The sequence below is a fragment of the Ictidomys tridecemlineatus genome, chromosome 5, assembly GCF_052094955.1.
Source record: "Ictidomys tridecemlineatus isolate mIctTri1 chromosome 5, mIctTri1.hap1, whole genome shotgun sequence".
Classification (NCBI taxonomy): Eukaryota; Metazoa; Chordata; class Mammalia; order Rodentia; family Sciuridae; genus Ictidomys; species Ictidomys tridecemlineatus.
The window spans coordinates 197394295-197418395 of record NC_135481.1 but is presented as its reverse complement, the minus strand read 5'-3'; the positions used below and the strand labels follow the sequence as shown (position 1 = coordinate 197418395).

The 24101-nt window shown below is 34.8% G+C and overlaps 1 protein-coding gene across 1 annotated transcript in view; it reads left to right on the top strand.

Moving 5' to 3' along the window:
- Sycp2 (synaptonemal complex protein 2) overlaps positions 1-24101 on the top strand; it is an 83256-nt gene that overhangs the window by 30660 nt on the left and 28495 nt on the right. Inside the window, 9 exon segments of the mRNA XM_040276370.2 lie at positions 11454-11602; positions 12396-12470; positions 12893-13039; positions 15022-15121; positions 15933-16090; positions 17864-17933; positions 18738-18795; positions 19292-19425; positions 19765-20189. Of these exon segments, the coding sequence (XP_040132304.2) occupies positions 11454-11602; positions 12396-12470; positions 12893-13039; positions 15022-15121; positions 15933-16090; positions 17864-17933; positions 18738-18795; positions 19292-19425; positions 19765-20189 (1316 nt within the window).

Genomic DNA, 24101 nt, shown 5'->3' with positions numbered 1-24101 from the left:
CTTATTTTAGTTCTTTTGGGTAAATACCATGGAGTGGGATAGTTGGGTCATACAATGGTTTCATATCTTTTGAGAAATCTCCATACTGCTTTTCAAAGTGGTTGTACTAATTTGGACTCCCATCAACAATGCATGAATGTATCTTTCCCCTCACATTCTTACCAGCATTTATTATTTATATTCTTTTGATGATTGCCATCCTAATGGAATGAGATGAAATCTCAATATTCCATGATTGCTAGGGATGTTGAACATTTTTTGTTTGTTGGTCATTGTATTTCTTTTGAGAATTATCTGTAATTATATATACAAGACCCAAAGAAAATTCAACCCAAAGACTTCTAGAGTTGATAAGCAAATTCAGAAAAGTAGCAGGATAGAGATTAAAAGAGAAAAATCAGTAGCTTTCCTATATTCAAATAATGAATTTTCTTAGAAGGAAATCAGGAAAATTAGTCCATTCAACCCTGCCCCCCTTTAAAAAAATAGCTGGGAGTAATCTAACCAAGGAGTTGAAAAACTATAATGAAAACTAGAAAAACCCAAGAAAGAAATTGAAGACACAAGAAGATGGAAAAATCTCCCATGTTGTTGGAGAGGCAGAATTAATATTGCCAAAATGAACTTATTACCAAAAGCACTATACATATTCAATATATTCCTCATCAAAATACTAATAGCAAATTACAGAACTAGAAAAAACATTCCTAAAATTCATTTGGAAGAATGAAAGGCCCAGAATAGCCAAAGCAGTACTAAGCAAGAAAAGGATTACTGGAGACATCACAATACCTGATCTTAAATTATACTACCGAGCAATAGTGATAAAAACAGCATGGTATAGTCATCAAACATACAGAAAATCAGTGGAATAGAATAGAAGACACAGACAAATCAATAAAGCTATAGTCATCTGATACTTGCCAAAAGAGCCAAAAACGTATGTTGGATAAAAGTATCAGGTTTTCCCATCAGCATTTATTTAAAAGGCTATCTATATGTAGAGGAATGAAACTAGATTCCTATCCCTTAACCTGCACAAAAGTCAACTCAAGTGGTTCAAAGATCTTGGAATTAAGAAACTTTTCAATCGCTAGAATCAAACATAGGGTCAGCACTTCACCTTATCGTTACAGTCACTGACTTCCTTATCAAGACCCCTAAAACTCAAGTAATAAAACCCAAGAATCAGTAAGTGGGATGGCATCAAATTTAAAGGCTTATGTACAACAAAGGAAACATAAGTATATGAAGAGAGAACTTACAGAATGGGAGAGAAATATTTTCCAGCTATTCTTCTGACAGAGTATTAATATCCAGAATATATTTAAAAGTCAAAAAATCTTAACACTGATAATAACGCAATCAACAAATGGGCAAAAGAACTAAACATATATGAGTTTTAATTTTTTTCCTATTTTCTAGGAGGATAATTTACCACATATTACTGCCATAATTTACTACATCTTACTCAAATGGAAGTCTCTAACTTTGAACTTCAGATTCTCTCACAGCTACTTGCCAGTCCTCCATGTCTATAGTGACTTTTTTTTCTGGTTCTCTAACAGCAGCTATTTACATCTTTATAAACTTAAGCTGGGTTTCCCTCCCCCCCTTTCTTTTACTGTGATGTGATAACCCAGAAAAACATGATTATTTTCAGGTAAGAAAGCCTAGAGATTTTAACTTCTTAGACCCTTAGTCTTCAAACATCTTTCTATCCTGCTTAAAAAAAAAAACTCTTCTGTAGCCAGGTACAGTAGCACACCCCTATAATCCCAGTAACTTGGGAAGCTGAGAGAGGAGGATCACAAGTTTGAGGCCAACTTCAGCAACTTAGTGAGACCCTGTCTCAAAATAAAAAGGGCTGGGGATGTAACTCAGTATTAAGGTATTCCTGGGTTCAATCCCCAATACCCTCACCCACTACTACAAAAAAAAGCAAAAAGAAAAAAATAACTGCTGTAAATGGAAGGCTACTCTTGTGGAAGGCTAATTTCTCTGAGTTTTCCATTCACATTTTTCAGTTATTTACTCCATCAATTTATATTTCTTATATCTTCTTCCTCATTTCTCTTTTTTCAGCATACAAAAGGCTTCACATGTCTACATCTTAAAACAAAAACCATGTCATCTTCAGCTCTTTTCCCATTCATAGCCTTTGTTGTACATAAGCCTTTAAATTTGATGCCATCCCACTTATTAACTTCTGTTCTTAATGTATTCTGTTGTACCAAGAACTCCACTGAAATTTTTTCACTATCAAGATAATAATTAACTCATAATTTTAAAAAATGTGAGTCAGTCCTCATACTGACTCACATTTGACAATGTTGGCCACAACTTTTTAAAAAATATTTTTTTCTTATTTCTCAGCTGACTCTAGATACAGATATAATGCTTTTCTACTTGGATATTTTCACAAATACCCATGTACATGAAACTGAGCTCATTACCATACTTTAAAAAGCTCCTCCTTCATTTCCTGTCTTAATAAATGGTTTGATAATCATCTAGTTTTGCCAAATATGGAAGTCATTCTTGACTGTTTCCTCTATATAACCCACTTTCCATGATTATTCATTTTTACTTAACATCTTTTGAATATATTCTCAGTCCCTTTGTCCCATGTTTGATTAATGTGAAGTGATGATTTCTGAGGATATTTTTATATAAAAATTAGGTATATACTTTTAAAAAGATTTTTCTAAATGACTTTGCAGGATAAAAGCATATTAACATATTCATATAACTATAGTATGCTGGAATACCATCCATTGAATTTGATACATTAATAAAGTTCTGATATGTTGATATACATAAATATTTAAATTTTATAGCAAATAATGTAACAGGAAGTCTTTTGGAATCTCAATAATATTGCTAACAAATTAAAAAACAAAGCAAGCCACAAACATATTCCAGGCAATTGATGCAAGTACCAGAAATTTCATGTAAGTAATCAATGAAATGTAAAAAGTACCAATGAATTTCTGTATAGGCAGTTAGAATACAAGTACACAAATCTTTGTACAGACCAGATGTGAAATCATTCAGCAAAATCAGATTTGAAGTAATTCTCTTATTCTTGTGCTTGCAATCCACAAAAGCAAACATTACATTTAAGTTCCCAGCAAACTACAGAAAAAATGCATTATCAGAAGGATAAAACAATTAGCAAAAATATTTTATTAAGATTACAAATGTTTTAATCTTGATCATAGAAACATGAAACATTATCATCTTAAAAGCCACCTAAATTTTCATCTCTGAAACCTAAAAAATTGTTACTGTTGCACATGACTGTTTTTAAGCCACCATAACTCCTTGAGTTAGAAACTATGTCACCACTATCTTCAATCTATTAATAATTTGTACCATCAAAGGTTGAATTACTGTGGAAGTTTCACAACATATACATGCAAAAGGACTTAAAACATTTTCTGCTTCAGCAAACTTCTTAAGAATCAGAAAATTTCATAACCCTTAGGGTTATTTCATTTCTTTAGGCAGATCATGGGGTGGCCTACAGAGCTTTTTCTGAAGCAGAAATTCCATATTTTGTTTTGGTTCTTCTACCTCCACATGTTTTCTTCCTGCTCAAAAGTGTATTCTGTGGGCAGGTGTGGAGATTTCTCAGCCAACAGTAGCAGCCCTACCATAGGTAGGATAGGAGCAGTGGTGGTCCCTGGGCTGGGGCTTAGTCCATAATATAGGCAAATTAATCAGGTGCCAGGTGATTTGTAGATAACTTTTCTGGGGAGTTAAGTGGAGTACTGCTTATAAAATGGCACTTACAGTATTTTTGCTGGATTTAAAAATTTGTTGAGCATAAGATATTTGGGGGAGATATCCTATTGATACTTATCAAATGGTATTTGTAATAACATTTATGTAAGTATATAACAACTATATTTAATAGAAATGTTTGAATAAATGCTTATGCATATAAATTTAGTACTTATTAAAGTTATTTTCTTTGTTGACCTTTTTAAAAGTTAATAAAATGGCTTTCTCAAATGTATTATGAATATTTTGTTAAGAATTTCTTTTTTTTCTTTTTTTATTGGTTGTTCAAAACATTACAAAGCTCATGACATATCATCTTTCATACATTTGATTCAAGTGAGTTATGAACTCCCATTTTTACCCCAATATAAATTGCAGAATCACATCAGTTACACATTCACAATTTTTACATAATGCCATATTAGTGACTGTTGTAGTCTGCTGCCTTTCCTATCCTCTACTATCCCCCTCTCCCTCCCCTCCCCTCCTATCTTCCCTCTCTACCTCATCTGCTGTTGTTCAATTCTCTCCCTTGTTCCCCACCTTTCCCCTCACAACCTCTTATATGTAATTTTGTGTAACATTGAGGGTCTCCTACCATTTCCATATGCTTTCCCTTCTCTCTCCCTTTCTCTCCCCCCACTCGTCTCTGTTTAATGTTAATCTTTTCCTCATGCTCTTCCTCCCTGTTCTGTTCTTAGTTGCTCTCTTTATATCAAAGAAGACATTTGGCATTTGTTTTTTAAGGATTGGCTAGCTTTGCTTAGCATAATCTGTTCTAATGCCATCCATTTCCCTGCAGATTCTATGATTTTGTCATTTTTAGTGCTGCGTAATAATCCATTGTGTATAGATGCCACATTTTTTTTATCCATTCATCTATTGAAGGGCATCTAGGTTGGTTCCACAGTCTAGCTATTGTGAGTTGTGCCGCTATGATCATTGATGTGGCAGTATCCCTATAGTACGCTCTTTTAAGATCCTCAGGGAATAGTCTGAGAAGGGCGATAGCTGGGTCAAATGGTGGATCCATTCCCAGATTTCCCAGAAATCTCCATACTACTTTCCAAATTGGCCTCACCAATTTGCAGTCCCACCAGCAGTGTACAAGTGTACCCTTTTCCCCACATCCTCGCCAGCACTTGTTGTTGTTTGACTTCATAATGGCTGCCAATCTTACTGGAGTGAGATGGTATCTTAGGGTGGTTTTAATTTGCATTTCTCTGACTGCTAGAGATGGTGAGCATTTTTTCATGTACTTGTTGATTGATTGTATGTCCTCCTCTGTGAAGTGTCTGTTCAGGTCCTTGGCCCATTTGTTGATTGTGTTATTTGTTATGTTATTGTCTAATTTTTTGGGTTCTTTGTATATTCTGGATATTAGGGCTCTATCAGAAGTGTGAGGGGTAAAAATTTGTTCCCAGGATGTAGGCTCTCTATTTACCTCTCTTATTGTTTCTCTTGCTGAGAAAAAACTTTTTAGTTTAAGTAAGTCCCATTTGTTGATTCTTGTTATTAACTCTTGGGCTATGGGCATCCTATTAAGGAATTTGGAGCCCAACCCCACAGTATGTAGATCGTAGCCAACTTTTTCTTCTATCATACGCAGAGTCTCTGATTTGATATCTAGGTCCTTGATTCATTTTGAGTTAACTTTTGTGCATGGCGAGAGAAAGGGATTCAGTTTCATTTTGTTGCATATGGATTTCCAATTTTCCCAGCACCATTTGTTGAAGATGTTATCCTTCCTCCATTGCATGCTTTTAGCCCCTTTATCAAATATAAGAAAGTTGTACTTTTGTGGATTGGTTTCTGTGTCCTCTATTCTATACCATTGGTCCACCCACCTGTTTTGGTACCAGTACCACGCTGTTTTTGTTACTATTACTTTGTAGTACAGTTTGAACTCTGATATCGCTATACCTCCAGATTCACACTTCCTGCTTAGAATTGCTTTTGCTGGGCTGGGGATGTGGCTCAAGCGGTAGCGCGCTCGCCTAGCATGCGTGCGGCCTGGGTTCGATCCTCAGCACCACATACCAACAAAGATGTTGTGTCTACCAAGAACTAAAAATAAATAAATAAATAAATATTAAAAAAAAAATTCTCTCACTCTCTCCCCTCTCTCACTCTCTCTATAAAAAAAAAAAAGAATTACTTTTGCTATTCTGGGTCTTTTGTTTTTCCATATGAATTTCATGATTGCTTTATCTATTTCTACAAGAAATTCCGTTGGGATTTTGATTGGCATTGCATTAAACTTGTAGAGAACTTTGGGTAATATCGCCATTTTGATGATGTTAGTTCTGCCTATCCATGAACAGGGTACATTTTTCCATCTTCTAAGATCTTCTATCTCTCTCTTTAGGGTTCTGTAGTTTTCATTATATAAATCTTTCACCTCTTTTGTTAGGTTGATTCCCAAGTTTCTTATTTTCTTTGAGGATATTGTGAATGGAGTGGTTTTCCTCATTTCCATTTCAGAAGTTTTGTTGCTGATATACAGGAATGCCTTTGATTTATGCGTGTTGATTTTATATCCTGCCACTTTGCTGAATTCATTTATTAGTTCTAGTAGTTTCTTTGTAGACCCTTTTGGGTCTGTTAAATATATTATCATGTCATCTGAAAATAGCGATAATTTAAGTTCTTCTTTTCCTATTTTTATGCCTTTGATTTCTTTTGTCTGTCCAATTGCTCTGGCTAGTATTTCAAGAACTAAATTGAATAGAAGTGGTGATAGAGGGCATCCCTGTCTTGTTCCAGATTTTAGAGGGAATGCCTTCAGTTTTTCTCCATTTAGGATGATGCTTGCCTGAGGTTTAGCATATATAGCTTTTACCATGTTGAGGTAAGTTCCTGTTATCCCTAGTTTTTCTAGTGTTTTGAACATAAAGGGATGCTGTACTTTGTTGAATGCTTTTTCTGTATCTATCGAGATGATCATATGGTTCTTGTCTTTAAGTCTATTCATGTGGTGGATTACATTTATTGATTTCCATATATTGAACTAGCCTTGCATCCCAGGGATGAATCCTAGTTGATCATGATGCACAATTTTTTTGATATGCTTTTGTATTCGATTTGCCAGGATTTTATTGAGAATTTTTGCTTCCAAGTTCATTAGAGATATTGATCTGTAGTTTTCTTTCTTTGAAGTGTCTTTGTCTGGTTTCGGGATCAGGGTGATGTTGGCCTCATAGAATGAATTTGGAAAAACTCCTTCTTTTTCTATTTCTTGAAATAGCTTGAAAATTATTGGTATTAATTCTTCTTTGAAGGTTTTGTAGAACTCCGCTGTATACCCATCCGGTCCAGGGCTTTTTTTGTTTGGTAGTCTTTTGATGGATTCTTCTATTTCTTCTTTTGTTATTGGTCTGTGTCTTTGTTATTGTGTGTGTCTTCCTGACTCAATCTGGGCAGATCATATGACTTAAGAAATTTATCGATATCTTCATTATATTCTATTTTATTGGAATATAGGGTTTCAAAATACTTTCTAATTATCTTCTGTATTTCTGTAGTGTCTGTTGTGACATTGCCTTTTTCATCCCGTATGTTAGTAATTTGAGTTCTCTCTCTCCTTCTCTTCGTTAGCATGGCTAAGGGCCTGTCGATCTTATTCATTTTTTCAAAGAACCAACTTTTAGTTTTTTCAATTTTTTCAATGGTTTTTTTTGTTTCAATTTTGTTGATTTCTGCTCTAATTTTAATTATTTCTTGTCTTCTACTACATTTGCTGTTGTTTTTCTCTTCCTTTTCTAGGTTTTTGAGGTGTAGTGTGAGTTCATTTATTTGTTGTTTTTTTCTTTTTTTGAAGAAAGAACTCCAAGAAATGAATTTCCCTCTTAAAACTGCTTTCATTGTGTCCCATAGATTCCGGTATGTTGTAACTGTATTGTCATTTGTCTCTAAGAATTTTTTTATCTCCTCCTTTATGTCTTCTATAACCCATTGATCATTCAGTAATATATTATTCATTTTCCATGTGATGTAGGATTTTTCCTTCCTTCTTTTATCATTGATTTCCAGTTTCATTCCATTATGATCAGATATGGTGCATGGTATTATCTCCACACCTTTATATTTACTGAGAGTCGCCCTATGGCATAATATATGGTCTATCTTTGAGTAGGATCCATGTGCTGCTGAGAAGAACGTGTATCCACTTGATGATGGTTGATATATTCTATATATGTCGGTTAAGTCTAGGTTATTGATTGCGTTATTGAGTTTTATAGTTTCTTTGTTCAGCTTTTGTCTAGAGGATCTGTCCAGTGGTGAGAGCGGTGTGTTGAAGTCCCCCATAATTATTGTGTTGTGGTCTATTTGACTCTTGAACTTGAGGAGAGTTTGTTTTATGAACGTTGCAGCACCATTTTTTGGTGCATACAAATTGATAATTGTTATGTCTTGATGGTGGATGGTTCCTTTTAACAGTATATAGTGTCCTTCTTTATCCCTTTTGATTAACTTAGGTTTGAAGTTGATTTTATTCGATATGAGTATGGCCACTCCTGCTTGCTTCCGAGGGCCATGTGAATGGTATGATTTTTTCCCAACCTTTCACCTTCAGCCTGTGTGTGTCTTCCTATCATGTGAGTCTCCTGAAGGCAGCATATTGTTGGATTTGTTTTTTTAATCCAGGTTACTAGCCTATGTCTCTTGATTGGTGAATTTAAGCCATTAACATTTAAGGTTACAATTGAAATATGGTTTGTACTTCCAGTCATGTTTGTTTATTTATTTATTTATTTTAGTTTGGCTAGTTTTTCCTCTTTGGTTATTTTTCTCCCCCTTTACTGAGATACCTCCCACTGTTAGTTTTGGGCACTATTTTTCAATTCCTCTTCTTGTAGTATTTTGCTCAAAATACTTTGCAGTGCTGGTTTTCTGGCTGCGAATTCTTTTAGCTTTTGTTTATTGTGAAAGATTTTAATTTCATTGTCAAATCTGAAGCTTAATTTTGCTTGATACAGTATTCTTGGTTGGAATCCATTATTTTTCAGCGTTTGAAATACGTTGTTCCAGAATCTTCTCGCTTTCAAAGTCTGTGATGAAAAATCAGTCGTTAACCTAATTGGTTTACCCCTGAATGTAATCTTCCTCCTTTCTCTCGTAGCTTTTAATATTCTCTCCTTGTTCTGTATGTTAGCTATCTTCATAACTATATGTCTTGGAGTTGGTCTATTACAGTTTTGGATGTTTGGGGTCCTGTAGGCTTCCAGGATTTGGCAATCCATTCCATATTTCATCTCTGGCAAGTTTTCTAGGATTATTTCATTTAATAAGTTGTCCATTCCTTTGATTTGAAACTCTGTGCCTTCTTCTATCCCAATGACTCTCAAATTTGGTTTTTTTATGAGATCCCATATCTCTTGGATAGATTGCTCGTGAGATTTAAGCATCTTTTCTGTGTTGACTATATTCTTTTCAAATTGATAAACTTTGTCTTCATTATCTGATGTTCTGACTTCTACTTGATCTAGTCTATTTGTAATATTCTCATTAGAGTATTTAATCTGGTTTATGGTTTCTTGCATTTCTAGGATTACTGTTTGGTTTTTTTTTAAATCTCTATCTCCTGGTAAAGCTCGTTCTTTGCAGTTTGAATTTGTTTATTTAGTTCGTTTTCAAAATACACTTTCAATGCTTGGACTTGCTGTCTCATGTCTTCTCTAATATTCCGTTCCATCAGAGGTATGCCTTGATTTCTTTCCCTGTCCATGTTCCTGATGCTTCTAGGTCCTCCTGTAGATTTAAGTTGTCTTGCATTGTTTGTAGTCCTTTTTTCCCTTGTTTTTTCATGTTATTCACGTTACTTTCCAGCTCTGTTTGACTGCTTTGTAACTGCTTTCTCCTATACATTTGTTTTGGCTTTGTATATCTCTGTTATCTCTGCTTTGTGGTGGGAGATTATGCCTAGAAATGTTGGGCTTTATTGTACTTTTAAGCTGATTCATTCAATTCATAAAGGGCTTCCAGGTTCTGTATGCATATAGTGATTTGTTGTTTCTTCTTAGGACTATATGTTTAGGTTAGGTGCTATGATGGTATGAGGGTTAGTATGTCTTGGCTACTTGAGAAGATTGCTCTACTGAAGGTGGATACTAACAGGCAATTGGATCAGGGTGTTGGTAGTAGCTAGGTATTTAGGAGCCCTATAGACAGCCTCGAGACATTCACCTATTTGAATTTAGACAATTACACGTAATGGAAGACGTAATGCTTGGGATGAAAGTTGGGGGGTAGGGGAATGAAGGTGCTCTTAAAAAGAAAGAAGGAGAGATTAGAGGGGAATGAAAAGAACAATAAAACTTGAAACGGGAAAGAAAGAGAAGGAAAAGGGGAGAAAGGAACAGAGAGAGAAGAAGAAGAAATAAAAAAAAATATTGAAGTCTTAGAGATCCATTTTCTTCTCTTCCAGTAGGTGGAGCTGTGCCCTCCGAGCAGAGCTTCTGCTTTCTACCTGCCCATAGCAATCCCTGTAAGGCGTCTCCTGGGAGTCTCAGACTTGTCAGTCCAGAGCCGTTTCACTTCTCCGGCCCTTACCCACCTTCCTCCTGTCAGCCAGCCAGCCAGGTCCTGTTCGCCAGAAGGGGTTCCCCGGAGATCTAGTTACACTTGCAGCCCCACAGCGTGTCCCATTTAAGGCCCAGTGCTGTGGTAAACTGGCGGCTAAGACCTTGGGAGTCATCGCTGGTGATATGGGGGGTTGGGGGTCGGGATCCCCTCTACTTCCCTACAGACACGACCCCTGAGAGGTCCATGAAGTTTCCTGGCTGCTTGTATCTGGATGGGGAGGGAGTCACACACCGGCTAAAGTGGATTCTGCTGGGAAGGAATTCCGTTGACTGAACCCTGATGACGTCACCTCTCTGCTATGGTGGGCCCCAGGCTCCTTGCCGGAGTGTCCGAAGGGAGGGGTGGGACTGGTCCGTCCCCGGTTGGCTTCAGCTCCCAGCTGGCTAATTCATGAAGGCTTGGCTAAAGACTTCTTCCTGCCAAGCTGCATCTCGGAGGCTAGCGGGGACTGTGGCTGGCGGATCTGGACCTCTGCGTCTCGTGGGGCAATCTGTCGCTTCAAAAAATTCTAGTAGCTCCCGGCCGGTCTCTCTTCAGTGGAATTTTGCTAGGAGATTCTCTGTTGGTAGAATCTAAGCGTTATCTAGGCATCTTTATGACCCCATCACTGGGGGGGGTATTGAAAACGCTGCCTCTCCACCCGCCGCCATGTTGGATCTGTTAAGAATTTCTTAAAGGAGGCTGAGGATGTGGCTCAAGTGGTAGTGCGCTCGGCTAGCATGCGTGAAGCACTGGGTTCAATTCTCAGCACCACATAAAAATAAAGATATTGTGTCCACCTAAAACTAAAAAATAAATATTTTTTAAAAAGAGTTTCTTAGAGTCCAGAACTATTCTATGCTCTATTTCATTAGTTATGACACTACCAAGTAATTTATAGATCTAGGACACTATGACACTGAAAGATAAATTGACTTATTTACATAGATAGGTAGTGCCAGAATTGATTAAACACTTTTTCAGTTTTAGAAGTTTTAAGTTTGATTGAATTAATTTAAATTAATATGCTGTATGTTTTTCTTTTTTATAGTATACTTAGAGTGATATAGAAATTAATATAAATTGTGATTTGTTTGCAGTGATAGAATCAAAGAAGCTACTGACTGTAATTCTGAAAAATATAGTTAAAATTGGTAAAAGAGAAGGGAAGGAATTGCTTTTGTATTTTGATGTATCATTGGAAATCACTAATGTGACTCAAAAAATTTTTGGTGCTGATAAATATAGGGTAAGTTTTTAAACTCTTTAATTATTTATTATGTTCATAATTCTGGAAACCCAGTTTAGGGCTAAAAGTTCCATTGCTATTTTTTTCCATTCTACATTTCTTAAAATGATATGTAGTTCTTTAAAATTGTACTGTGGAATAGCCATCACCTAATATCCTTTGAGATGTCTATTAGAAAATGTCTCAGATGACAGAATTAGCAGCAACTGCTTAGAATATTATTGAATTCCTACCATGTGTTTAAAAGTAAAATGAAACAAAGCACTTCAAGATATTAAGCATTTTAAGAATTGTACCAATGATACCTCAGAAGAAGTAAGTAATTAGTCTAGGGAAAATGAATTATATATATGGAAACTGAAGAAAGAGAATGATCATAAGAGGTTTGAAGGTAAGGCGTTATTGTGGAGATGGGCCTTGAATGGGCTTCAGAGTTAAAGAGAAGGATTTGGATAAGATGCTTTCCAGGATTGTGGAAGACATTTTTAGCCAAATATTATTTAATGAGAATTTAAGGTGACAATTCATCTTAAATGAATTGGGGGAGATATCCTGTTGAAAAGTTTAGATAGTGCAGAAGATTTATGTTGAAAGATAATAGGATATATTGGTGAGGAACCCTTGTAGAGGGAACAAAATGGTAAGACAAGGTTACTAGGAAGTAATTGAAGTGTTCTGAGGAAGGGTATTTGTATATATGAGAAAAGGAAATTTTGGTAATTTGAAAGAATATAGATAGGAAGTAATTGTATTAAATGGAAAGAAAATGACATTACTTTGAATTGAATTTTAGGAATTTGCCAGAAAACAAGGTATTTCAGTTGCCAAAACATCTGTGCATATACTTTTTGATGCAAGTGGATCACAGGTATATCTCTGACTTAATTTATTTTTATCACTGGGCAAAGTTGAAGAGTAAACAATAATAGCAATAAAGTTGACAATGGGTGAATATCTAAAAAAACACATATTATCTCAATATAAATGGAACTCTAATAAAATGTATGTGATTTGTATAAAGTTACTAATGATAATTTCATTACAAAGATTACAGCATTATTGATAAACACCACTTTTAGTAACTTTGTAAATTAGAAGTATATGTTCTTCCACTAAAGGCAAAACTTGTTTACAAATGAATATTTAATTGAGTCACTTTGTAAAAATTGGTATATGGATAAAAGAGGGAAAGAGCTGACATTTGTAAATGTGAGGTGAGTAGATTTATTAAAATTTTATTACTTTATGGGTTACAGTTTTAAAACAGTTTTTTCTACATTCTCTACCAAGATTCTAGTGCCAGAAAGTCAGTTCTCACCAGTAGAAGAAGAACTTAGTAGTTTAAAAGAAAAATCTAATCCTCAAAAGGAATTTGCTGAGCCTCCAAAATACATCAAAAATAGTAACCAAGGAAATGGGAAAAATAGTCAGCTCGAGGTAAATATGGTGTCAAAATAGTTGTTTATAGAACTGCATAAGTCAAATCATTGTTATAATAAGTACAGAAAAACCCCCTAGCTTGCATTTATATATTATTGGCCTTGATAAATGACAATTCAGTTTCCTCCCACGTTTTGCAAATGCAAACACAAGAAGATAATATTTTGGTTGATTATGTATATGTGTAGGGTTAGGAGTTAGAAGGTTTACTATGGAATTAGCACTCTAATTCTTTTCCTACTTCTGCTCCATCAAAGAAACTTTCCCTCCCATCCACCTTTTTATAGGTTTTTCTCTAAAAGCTTACTACCTACCCAGTGTTCTAAACATTTTACGGCTTCCTTGCAGAGCTTCTTTCATACACATAATTTAAGCTTTTAAATTATGTCCAGACTTGTCCTCAAAGTTCTGTCAGTGCATCTATATTCTTTGTTCTAAGATTTCCTCTTGTCTCTATCTTCAAGTCATTTCTAAAGTCTAATCTTAATTTTTGCTCAAATCATATCTGCCTCCACACCTCAATAACACTACTGTTAATTCTTCTGGAGATAGCCTTGATGCTGGCATCTTTTCCCCGTATATCTAGAGCCAAGATGGTGATGACTGTCCTTTCGTACTGTCTCTCACATCCTTCCTTCCTTCTGTTACTCACCTCAGTACACCTAGGTTAACGTCGTAGCCTCCTAATTGGTTGTTGACACTATTGCTTCATCCTCTAAGCTATCCCTGCTATGCTAGTGAATTTGTTGTTAACTGTGTTCTGACAGCACTCTTTTGCTCAAAAAACTTTTATCTCACTGACTTGATAGATTTTGATTTAGTTCTGTAGACCTGCAATCACATCGTTTGTTCCTTTTTTTAAAAAAAAAAAACTTTACTCATCTAAAACATACTTATATTTGCAAGTCTTAGTTCATTTTTCTTTCTTGAAACTTTTTTTCTATTTCAGATTTTATTAATCTTATCTTTAGTCGATTATGACTCTCCACAGGCTTTTCTATACATTTTTGCATGTTTGTTACTCAGTACTTTCTGCTGTGGTGTTATGTCTTCAACTAAATGAAAAATGACATCTATTATTTCTTCAGTATATAAGTTCACTATATCAATATTTCAGTTCTCATTCAATATATCACAAAAACAGTAATTTAAGAAGAATCTACTGGTTTCAAAGCTGCTTTTCTGGTTAATATTAAAATTCCTTTTCCTCCTGTATTTTCTACACTTACCCCACATCCCACATATTTACCTATTCCCTGCTCCATGGTTTATTTTCCCCTCTGATTTAAGGGACTGTTCCTTGAAAAAAAGAAAGAAAAAAACAGCTGTCCTATGCTTCTGTATGGTATGTTACTTTATGTGGTGCCCTCAGAAACTCTGAATCCCTGTAGTCCCCACTTTTGCTTATCTACTTCTGGTACTCTTATAAATCATTCACCCTGGGATGATGTAGAAAAATACAAATCCTTGTTGAAGCCTCTCCTACATGCCACCAAATCTCTAAATTCCTATAGTGGCTTATTTCAAAGACATTTTGGTTTCCACAGATTATTAATTCCAGTTTCAAAATTGTGTGAAAGTTTTAAAGAATGCTTAACATGATGAAAGCATTTAAAAATAATTTTACATAAGTACGTACATAAGTACAAACATAATCCTCAAAAAATAGAAGAGGAAATTGCAAGTCAATGGTTAGCTAGATAAACTTAAAATCAGTAAAATATTTTCAGTTTGTACATGAAGGCACTATATTGTATACATCTAGATATTTAATAAATATTAAACAGTATTTCTGATTTGTTTTGATTACTTATGCAATACCAAATATGGATAAAACCTTGTGGTCAGCCTGAAACACAGAAATTTCTGAATATTGTCTTATTTTTAAAAAGCATCGTATGCATGTTATGAGTAAAATTGTAGGATATTTAATTTCAGAGAGAGTGTATGTTTAATGTGGTTGTTTCTCATGGTTTAAGATAACTACTCCTAGCAAAAGAAAAATGTCTGAAGCATCAATGATTGTTCCTGGTGCAGATAGATACACTGTGAGAAGTCCAGTACTTTTAATCAACACATGTAAGTTTTATAATCTGAAAAGATTTTTTAACAAGTATTATATTTCAAAGGAGAAAATATTTAATTCTGGGAAATTTTGACATCATTTTCCTGAAGAGACATAAAATTGATAAAAATATGAATCGCAAATGTCTTCTAGTGGGAAGAAAGATATAATGAGCATTGAGATATAAACATTTTTCAAAATATTAATATCCAGCATTAATAATTTATCATAATCTAAACAGGAGACAGCATAACATAATGGTTAATATGTTGAATTAATCATACTGTTTGGCTCTTCCTGTACCCCAGTGTGTATTTTGTAAGATTATTTTCTAGCTAAATTTAGAACCACTGTCTTTTTTGTGATACAGAATCAAAGTGACTGTCTCATCAAGATTGGAAGATTAAATAAAGATCATCATTCAAAAAGGAATATTTATTAAATATTTAGACAATGTTTGGCATATACCAAGAGTTATAAATTTAGAAAAAACTAATACTTTGTGCTAATGGTTTTAAACAAAGTCTGTCTTCCTGACAATTTAATATTGACTTTCCATTCCCCAAATCTGCTGGGCAATTGCCTAATGTATGACAAATTTCTCAAACTTAATAAGTCCAAAATTAAGTCTATCTTACTTTACCCTCTGACATTTTTTTTCTCCACTTCTTGATAAGTGGCATCCATGTCCACTTACTCTTCTAAACTGGAAACTTGAAAACTGATTTCCAAGAACCTCCCTTTCTTATCTTTCTCACCTAAAAAGTACCTCAGTACAAAAAAAAAAAAAAACCAAAACTCTCACCATCCTTTGTCCTCCTTTAGCAACACCACGAAGAAGAAGAATTAAACCACCACTGCAAATGATAAGTTCAGCAGAAAAAGCTGCTCTTTCTAAAGCATCAGAAAATGGAGTGGATAATGCTATATCCCTTAAACCTAGACCATCAGAAGGAATAAATAGGAGAGATAATGCAGACAAAGTAAGTACTCTTTGGGTATTTTTTAAATTGTTTTCAGATTATCATAGAAATATATATTGAGCTGACTTCTTTTATAACCAGTATATTTTTCTAGATATCATTTATTATCCTTTAAAATAGGTTTCTTCTAGAGTATGACTCATTTACTATGCTTGCTATAAGACTTATTAACATCTGTTCACTATAATTGCAGCTTTTACACTGTTAGGAGAAAAGGTCTTTCTATTATTATTTAAGAGTTTGTGATACAAGTTACCATCTGCTATGGAGAAGGCTTTCGTGGGTACAGAAATGTGAGATCCAAATGGACTCTGTATTTATGTATTTCAAAGTCTCTCATGGTTAATAAGATAATCACAACACATTGTAAGCATCATCAGATGTACATAGAAGTTTCCATAACAGCCATTGAAAAGGCTAACCAATATAGCTGGAAAAGAGAGTGAAAATCAGCAGAGACCTTTTAAGGAAATATTGAGGGAGGGTGAATTAATTTTTGAAGTACCAGTAAAAGTTAGTCCCATGAATATTGAAAACAAGGGCATTCATTCCAGGTTATTGAAGAGACAGGAATAGGGAATGGATAAGGAAAAAAAATGGTTTCTTGGAGAAAGAAAAGTTTGTAGATGAGGAACTTAATGGGTTTTTATTTTCTTCTGGAGTATGAAAATGGTAAATTTCTCCTGGGATCTGTTGAAGCAGGGGTCAGGAACAAGTAAAGATTTAAAAATAGCTCCTAAGAGTTAAGGGGGAAACTTGAGAATAACTCCAAGTGTTAGGCAAGATTCAGTTTAAATTTAAGACTGAATTTGATCATTGTTACTGAATACAATACATTTATGAACATACATTAGTTCATAAAATGTGAGCAATATTCTCAAAGCATAGTAGTCTTCATGCTAAAATTTTAAAAAAGAGCACTTGGTGGATTTTTTAAAACTTTAAATGGGTGTTTGTGGGAAATAAAGAGTGTAAGAGTTGAAGAAAGAAAAAATAGTAAAAACTAATGGCCTAAATTATTGAGCTAAGTATTTTTTAATAAAGGTATTATTTTTTAATTGTTTGCCATGGTCCTGAATATTGTAAATGATAGATATTGTAGCTAGAATTGCACTTACATATTTCAGGAGAACCCTCTTCACTGTGACACCCAAAAATGTACCTGCATATTTCTACAGCTGTTTTCAAGTATAGAAAATCATTGGCTAAATTAGGTAGAAAAGATTGCTAAGGCAAGGTAAAATATCTTGGGATATCTTAGGTATATTTTCTGAAAGTGATAGCAAATTTTAATTTTATCTTCATGAAGTGTGATTCTGTGGCTATGGAAAGAGGAAAGCTTAATGTAGACAAGAACTTACCTGGGCAGAGGCCAAAAATTTTAAAATAATTTAATACTTCATAATTTCCAAGTTCTCTACATACTTTAGTGAAAAGACAGAAGAGGTATAGCCTGTGAAATCAGCAACAACAGGAGATTTGCCGTGGAGGTTCTAGAGATTGTCAATAATAGATGAGAATTATTACTCTAGCTATGGATGGGATTAGAAAAATTGTAGGATCTTCTGCCTCCTTGTCTGCAATGAAAGGTAGTTTCTTGTGTTTCAGAATAGGTAATATTCTAGAATGAGCATAACATTTATGAAATATATGCACTGTCCAACTTTCATAGCAAGACAGATTTACTTTTTCAAATCTTAATACTCTTGACGTTTTTAAAGTTTTCATATGTCTTAATTAAAGTTTACATTAATATGTGTCCTGTGTTTGTAGCATATTAAAACTGCTAAAGTTGCGGAAAAGACAGAAAAGAAGGACATTGAATTCCCAAACCAAAATTTCAGTAAGTTCTTTTTGGTTTAAGTTGCTTTAAAATATAGAGAGAGCTGGGTACAGTGGAGCATTTCTGTCATCCCAATGACCTGGGAGGTTGACACAGGTAGTTCACAAGTTCAAAGCCAGCCTCAGCAACTTATGAGACCTTGTCTCAAAATGAAAAAAAAAAAAAGAGCTTGGGGTATTGCTTAATGGTTAAGTACCCCTGGGTTCAATTCCTGGTACCTAAATGAATAAACAACAGAGATGAAATCCAGGACATTGTTCCTGAATCACAGGCAGTGGCAACAATAGATAAACCTGTGTAAATGAGAAAATCCATCAAATCATGTAGTATATATTGTTATTTTTAGATGAATATAACAGATTTGAGAAATGTAATATTTGTTATAGCATTGATCTTGTTCAGTTATTTAGCCCCACCAACTTTCATTGATTTGAAAAAGAAAAAAATTATAATGAGTGTGTTTTGGAATATGCCAGGAACTTTTGAGGTTGCACAGAAATAGAAGAAAATTTCTGTTTCCATTAAATTGGGGCCTGAGGGCTGGGGTTTTGGCTCATAGGTAGAGCACTTGCCTAGCATGTGTGAAACACTGGATTTGATCCTCGGCACCACACAAAGTAAAATAAAGACATTGTATCCGCCTATAACTAACAAATAAATAAATAAAAATTGGGGTTTCAGATGGAGGAAGCAAGAGATAGATCAGTATCCAAATTTGTGGATCTTTATGAAATTCTACACTAACCCTCATTTGACTCTTCCCAACTATATGAAAAATGAAAATATCATTTTTGTTTTATTTAGATGAACTCCAGGACATTGTTTCTGAATCACAGGCAGTGGGAAAAATAGATAAACCTGTGTAAGTATGAGAAAATCCATCAAATCATTTAGTATATAATGTTATTTTTAGATGAATATAACAGATTTGAGAAATGTAATATGTAATATTAGTCATAGCATTAATCTTACTCAGTTATTATAATAGCACAATGGGAAATGGTCTATACTTATTTCCATATTAACCAACATAACTCTTTTCAAGTTGAGAGATTTTAAAAGGATGAGATTTTTTAAATGTAATGTATGAATGTGAAAAAATTTAACTTGGTTTAAATACACAGTAAAATGTATGAAAAGTGAGATATATTTAGATGGATATTCAAGTATTGGAGTAGTAGTACTTTTCTAATTTTTAATCAGACAATTATAAATTTTAATTTTTGTCATGTCTTATGAAATTATTTTCATGTTTAAACAGATTGTTTTCAATAAACATTGACTAAATAAAAGTCAAGGTCTTAAGAGTCATATGCTAATTTTTAGTAATATATTAAGCAAATTAATTTATTTTCTAGGCTGCCTGGTGTTTTAGACAACATCTGTGAAAATAAAATGAACTCCAAATGGGCATGTTGGACACCTGTAACAACTATTAAACTATGTGATAACCAAAGAGTCAATACTTTTTCAGGAGAAACATTCAATCAAGGTGAAACATAGCTTTGTATGCATGTGGTGGTAGTACAAAGAAATAATAACTTCCTTGGATGTCTAACAAGTATTTTGGGTTTTAACAAATTTTAATTATTTCCAGGCACAATGGCACACACCTATAATCCCAGCTACTCAATAGGCTAAGGCAGGAAGATTGCAAGTTTGAGGCTAGCCTTGGAAATTTAGTGAGACCCTGTCTCAAAATAAAAAAGGAACTGGGATGTATCTCAACAGTAGAGCATACCTGGGTTCAATTCCCATTACTGCAAAAAATTAAAAAATATTATAAATTTATGCATTTTATTTAAGAATTAATTTCTCGTCTTTCCATTAGATATTGATATCAACAAGCAATATACTAAACAAAAATCATCTTCTATATCTGATGATGATTCTGAAGAAACAGAAAATGCAAAATATACAAAAGAAATAGTGGATCCTAACAAAGTATACAAAGCAGAAGAATTGTGCAAAAGAAACAATCAACAAAATCATCCACAGTATTCAGAGCAGAATACTGAAAATACCAAGCAGAGTGACTGGCACATTCAATCTGAAACAACTTTTAAGTCAGTTCTTCTAAATAAGACAATTGAAGAATCTCTGATATATAGGAAGAAATACATATTGTCAAAAGATGTGAATACTGCTATTTGTGATAAAAGCCCTTCTCCTAGAAAAAATGTGAAAAGTCAGAGAAAATCAGGGAAAGCAGTGACTTCGGAACTTAATTCCTGGGAATTGAAAGAAAAACAAATGGTGAGCTTTCAGTGAGTTTTGATGTCTTCATACCAATAAGGTGCCTACTTAATTACATAAAGTGAAAGTTGATTGCTGCATATTTAATGTGTGCAATGCCTTATTCTTTGATTGAATGTATAAATCCTGAGAGTAGGTTTCCCCTTATCCTCTTTACTCATTTCTCCCTAATCCCAGCCCTGATAGAACAGTATTTGATCCATATTTCTCCCTAATCCCAGCTCTGATATATCAGTATTTGACCCATGCAGACATGTGTAGAATAAGTGAACCCTGAAGTTTCTATCTCTTCTCTTTGGGTTCCTCCCATTCTCTCCTTTTGAATACACATGCCAAGCAATTCTTTCTTCGTTTTTATAAATGGTTATTTTTGGTTTTCCTCTATAACTAAGCTACCAAAGAGTAGGGCTTGTGTTTATTCAGCCTTTGTTTTCCTGCATGTCCTATTTTACTCATAGTAGCATCTTAAACACTTCTTGGATGAACGCATTAAATCTTTACAAGGGTTTGCAGGAAATGATGTAAATAACTTAGAAAAGACTCTTCTGCAATTGTTGCTCATTCTTATTGGAGCCCCAGCTTTATTTTTCAGACTAAATCATCTAAGTATTACATCTCCAACACAGTTTAAACTACTCTGCATCACACTTACACAGAAGAAAATTTTACCTTTTGTAAAAGTTGTCATGACTTTTTGTAATTGCTATCAAAATACAGATTAAGGAAAATTTTTAATCAGAATACATTTTATTGCCAATAACACAATTTGCTTTTTGCCATCCTATGATAAGTTTTTTTTTCGGTTTAGATTTTCATTTATCCTCTGAAAATACTACTAATACCTGAGTTGTCAGATTTCTGGAGTCAATGTAAAATGTTTATACCTTGTGATCTAGACATTATTTAATTTGTTGACAGCCTCCTTTAAAAATTTTTTTTAACCTACAATCTACTTTTCATGTTTAATTTGTGTGCTTTCTTCCATATATTCCTTTGGGATTTTTTGTTTTGTTTTGTTTTGTTTTTTGATTCCTAGTATGGTGTTCTTTTCTCTTTAGACTCTTAGCTGCTATTTAGTTCCCTCAATCTTAGAGGAAGTAAGATTCCAACTGTCCAAACACAGTTATGTCGTTCAATTTTTAATTTGAAACTTTTTTTTTGGTTGGGTAAGAGTATTATAAACATTTCACAAAATTTTCCTGATCTAGTTATTTCCTTTTTCTGGAAGTGCAGAAACTTAATCCTCTATTCTAAGCTGTGGTATGATATTTTAAAAATCTGTTTGCTGTTTTCAGAGGTTCTCATCGTTTCTTCGTACTTTCTGTATCACTACACAATATTTCCTGCCAGTTTAATGGATCACTCTAAAGTAATCATCGGTCTGACTTTGCCTTCCTACTTAGTATATCACAGATTAAATCTCTGTAGTTCAGATTTCTCACCCTGGCTCTAATGATATTGAAAGTTCTGAAATCACACTATTTTTTTTTTGAGGTTACAGATAGATTTATTTAGGAAAGCAAGAATACATTCAAGGGAAAACGGGGGCTACTCTGACCTTCCAGTTCCTCTTTAATTATTTCTACAGCTTATCTAGGCCAGGGTATCACCACACGTAGGCTCTGCTTGCCATCTCCTTAACAGAAGGGATGAAGGGGAGGTGACCTTGACACATACACCCCTTACAGCTACTCTGTGAAAAGAGCAAGATCTGCTGGTGGAAAGGGAGCGTCAGCTAGCTATCCCTTGGTCTGGGGACCGTAGCTAGGGACTGGACAGGAAGACTGAAGTCAGGGTTGAGTTGCACAGTTTTGTACCAGTTTTTCTAGCCTTTGTTTTGAACTTGGTGTTGCTTTTTTTCAAGTAAGGGCGAGTGTGGACCACCTAGGACAAGGGCTGAGAGCGTGGCTGGGTTGCTGGGGAGTTCATGTTTGCACTTCCAACGTTCATGGGCAATCCCTGCGTTCCCACAGCTCCTGGGCCCTCCTCTTTGGGGACTTGGACTTTTTAATTTTGCTTTCTGCACCTCCAAATTCCTATCTCACTACTATGTGGGAGGGACTAGGTTACCATGGAACAACAGACAAGACCTTAAAGAGAGAAGCAAGTCCTAACAGCATGGCCAGCAGAGCAGACACCACCCAGCAAAGCCCCTAAGGCCTGAATAGACCTAAACTCCAGCTCCTGGAAATCCCCTCATTGAACTCTGCAGTAGCCCTGTCTTGGGAGTGCATTGATCTGATCTGTGTGGACAACTCCAATTAACAGTACTTCCAACTGCATCCTATCTTATATGGTAAGAAGGGAAGCTGAGCTGTTTCCCTGAGCCTCAGACTTAGGCCACTCCAATGGCTAGCTCAGTGAAAGCAACACAAAAAAGAGGAAGAGGTTAAGAATCTTCAGCCCTTGATTGTGTGGAGATTCAAGGTGGTATATTAGAGGAATGCTGCAATTCATTTGCTTGTGTGCGGTCTCTCATTCTCTGTCTCTTGCCGACCATTTTGACCACATCAGTGGAAACACTTCCTTTATTTTTCATTAAGAATCATTTTTTTCCACACACCCGTGTGTGTGTGCGTGCGCACATGCATACACACACACTTGCTGTGCTGATTGTGTATATTCGTATTTCTCATTTTTAGTATTTTTTATTAAAACATGATAATTATCCCATATTTATACTCCTTTCCCTCTTTCTTCCCTCTATCTCATTCTCTCCCTTCCAATACACTGATCTGCCATGTATCTTTATGATGTTCAATCTCCTTTCTTGCCACCTTCTTCCCCCTTATTTTGGTCTAGTTTCCACAAATGAGAGAGAATTTTTGGCTTTTGATTTTCTAAGTCTGGCTTATTTCACTTAGCATGATTTTCTCCATTTCCATCCATGTACCAGAAAAAGCCATTATTTTACTCTTTATGGCTGAGTAGAACTCCATTGTGTATATATACCACATTTTCTTGATACATTCATTTGCTGATGGACATCTGGGTTGATGCCATAATTTGGTCATTGTGAACAGTTATTTTTTCTCATGTTGTGTTTTGAGAGTTAGGGGTTTTGATTTATTTATTTAGGTTTTGTTTTTATTGGTTCCTTTCCTTTTTTTCCTCTGCTAACAGCAAAACTTTCTTCTTTTTCTCCCCTTTTTTCATATTTTTCTCCTCCCTCCTTTATAACCATCACCTACTACATCTCTTCTGCATTCTGTGTTCCCTTTTAAATGTTGTAAACTCACTTCTACTTTATTATATTTTCTTTTCTCTCAATAAACTGTATTTCCACCATCTGTTAGAACTGGTTTATATAACTCCTGCACCCACCATCCATGCTCTTGGAATTACTGCTGTGGATAACATAGTTGACACCTGCTCTTTGTTTTAATGCTCACTCTAGTTCATGGTTATTTATTGTTTTTCTGTTGGCATTGCTGACTCCTCCATTCCTCTTTGTTATGGTAATTAATATTATAGATGTCATACTAGGAACTGGGTACTTATTGTAATGCTGTATTTTGTTTGTTGGTTATTGCTATTGTTTGTTCTCCCTATATTGTGAGATGCTAAGGACTTACAAGGACATGAGGAATTGACAGGGTAGAGACTCTGGTGCTGAACTAAACTAAACTCAGCCAAAAGGTTGCACATACCTTGCTTCATATACATATTAATATTCAAACTTCAGCTATACTTTAATACTAAGAACAGAAGAAACAAAAACCCAAACTAATGACCAATCCCCAAGTAGAAAGGGATGAGAGTAAGCCCTTAGGTCCTACTCATAGACATCCACTGCTACAATAAAAACGGAGAAGTAACACAAAGGCTGTGGATGCCACACTTATGAAGGGGGTCTCAATCTAGATCATTCTAGGATGCTTTAGCAAGGCTGTGCCTTAAGAAGGCTCACAT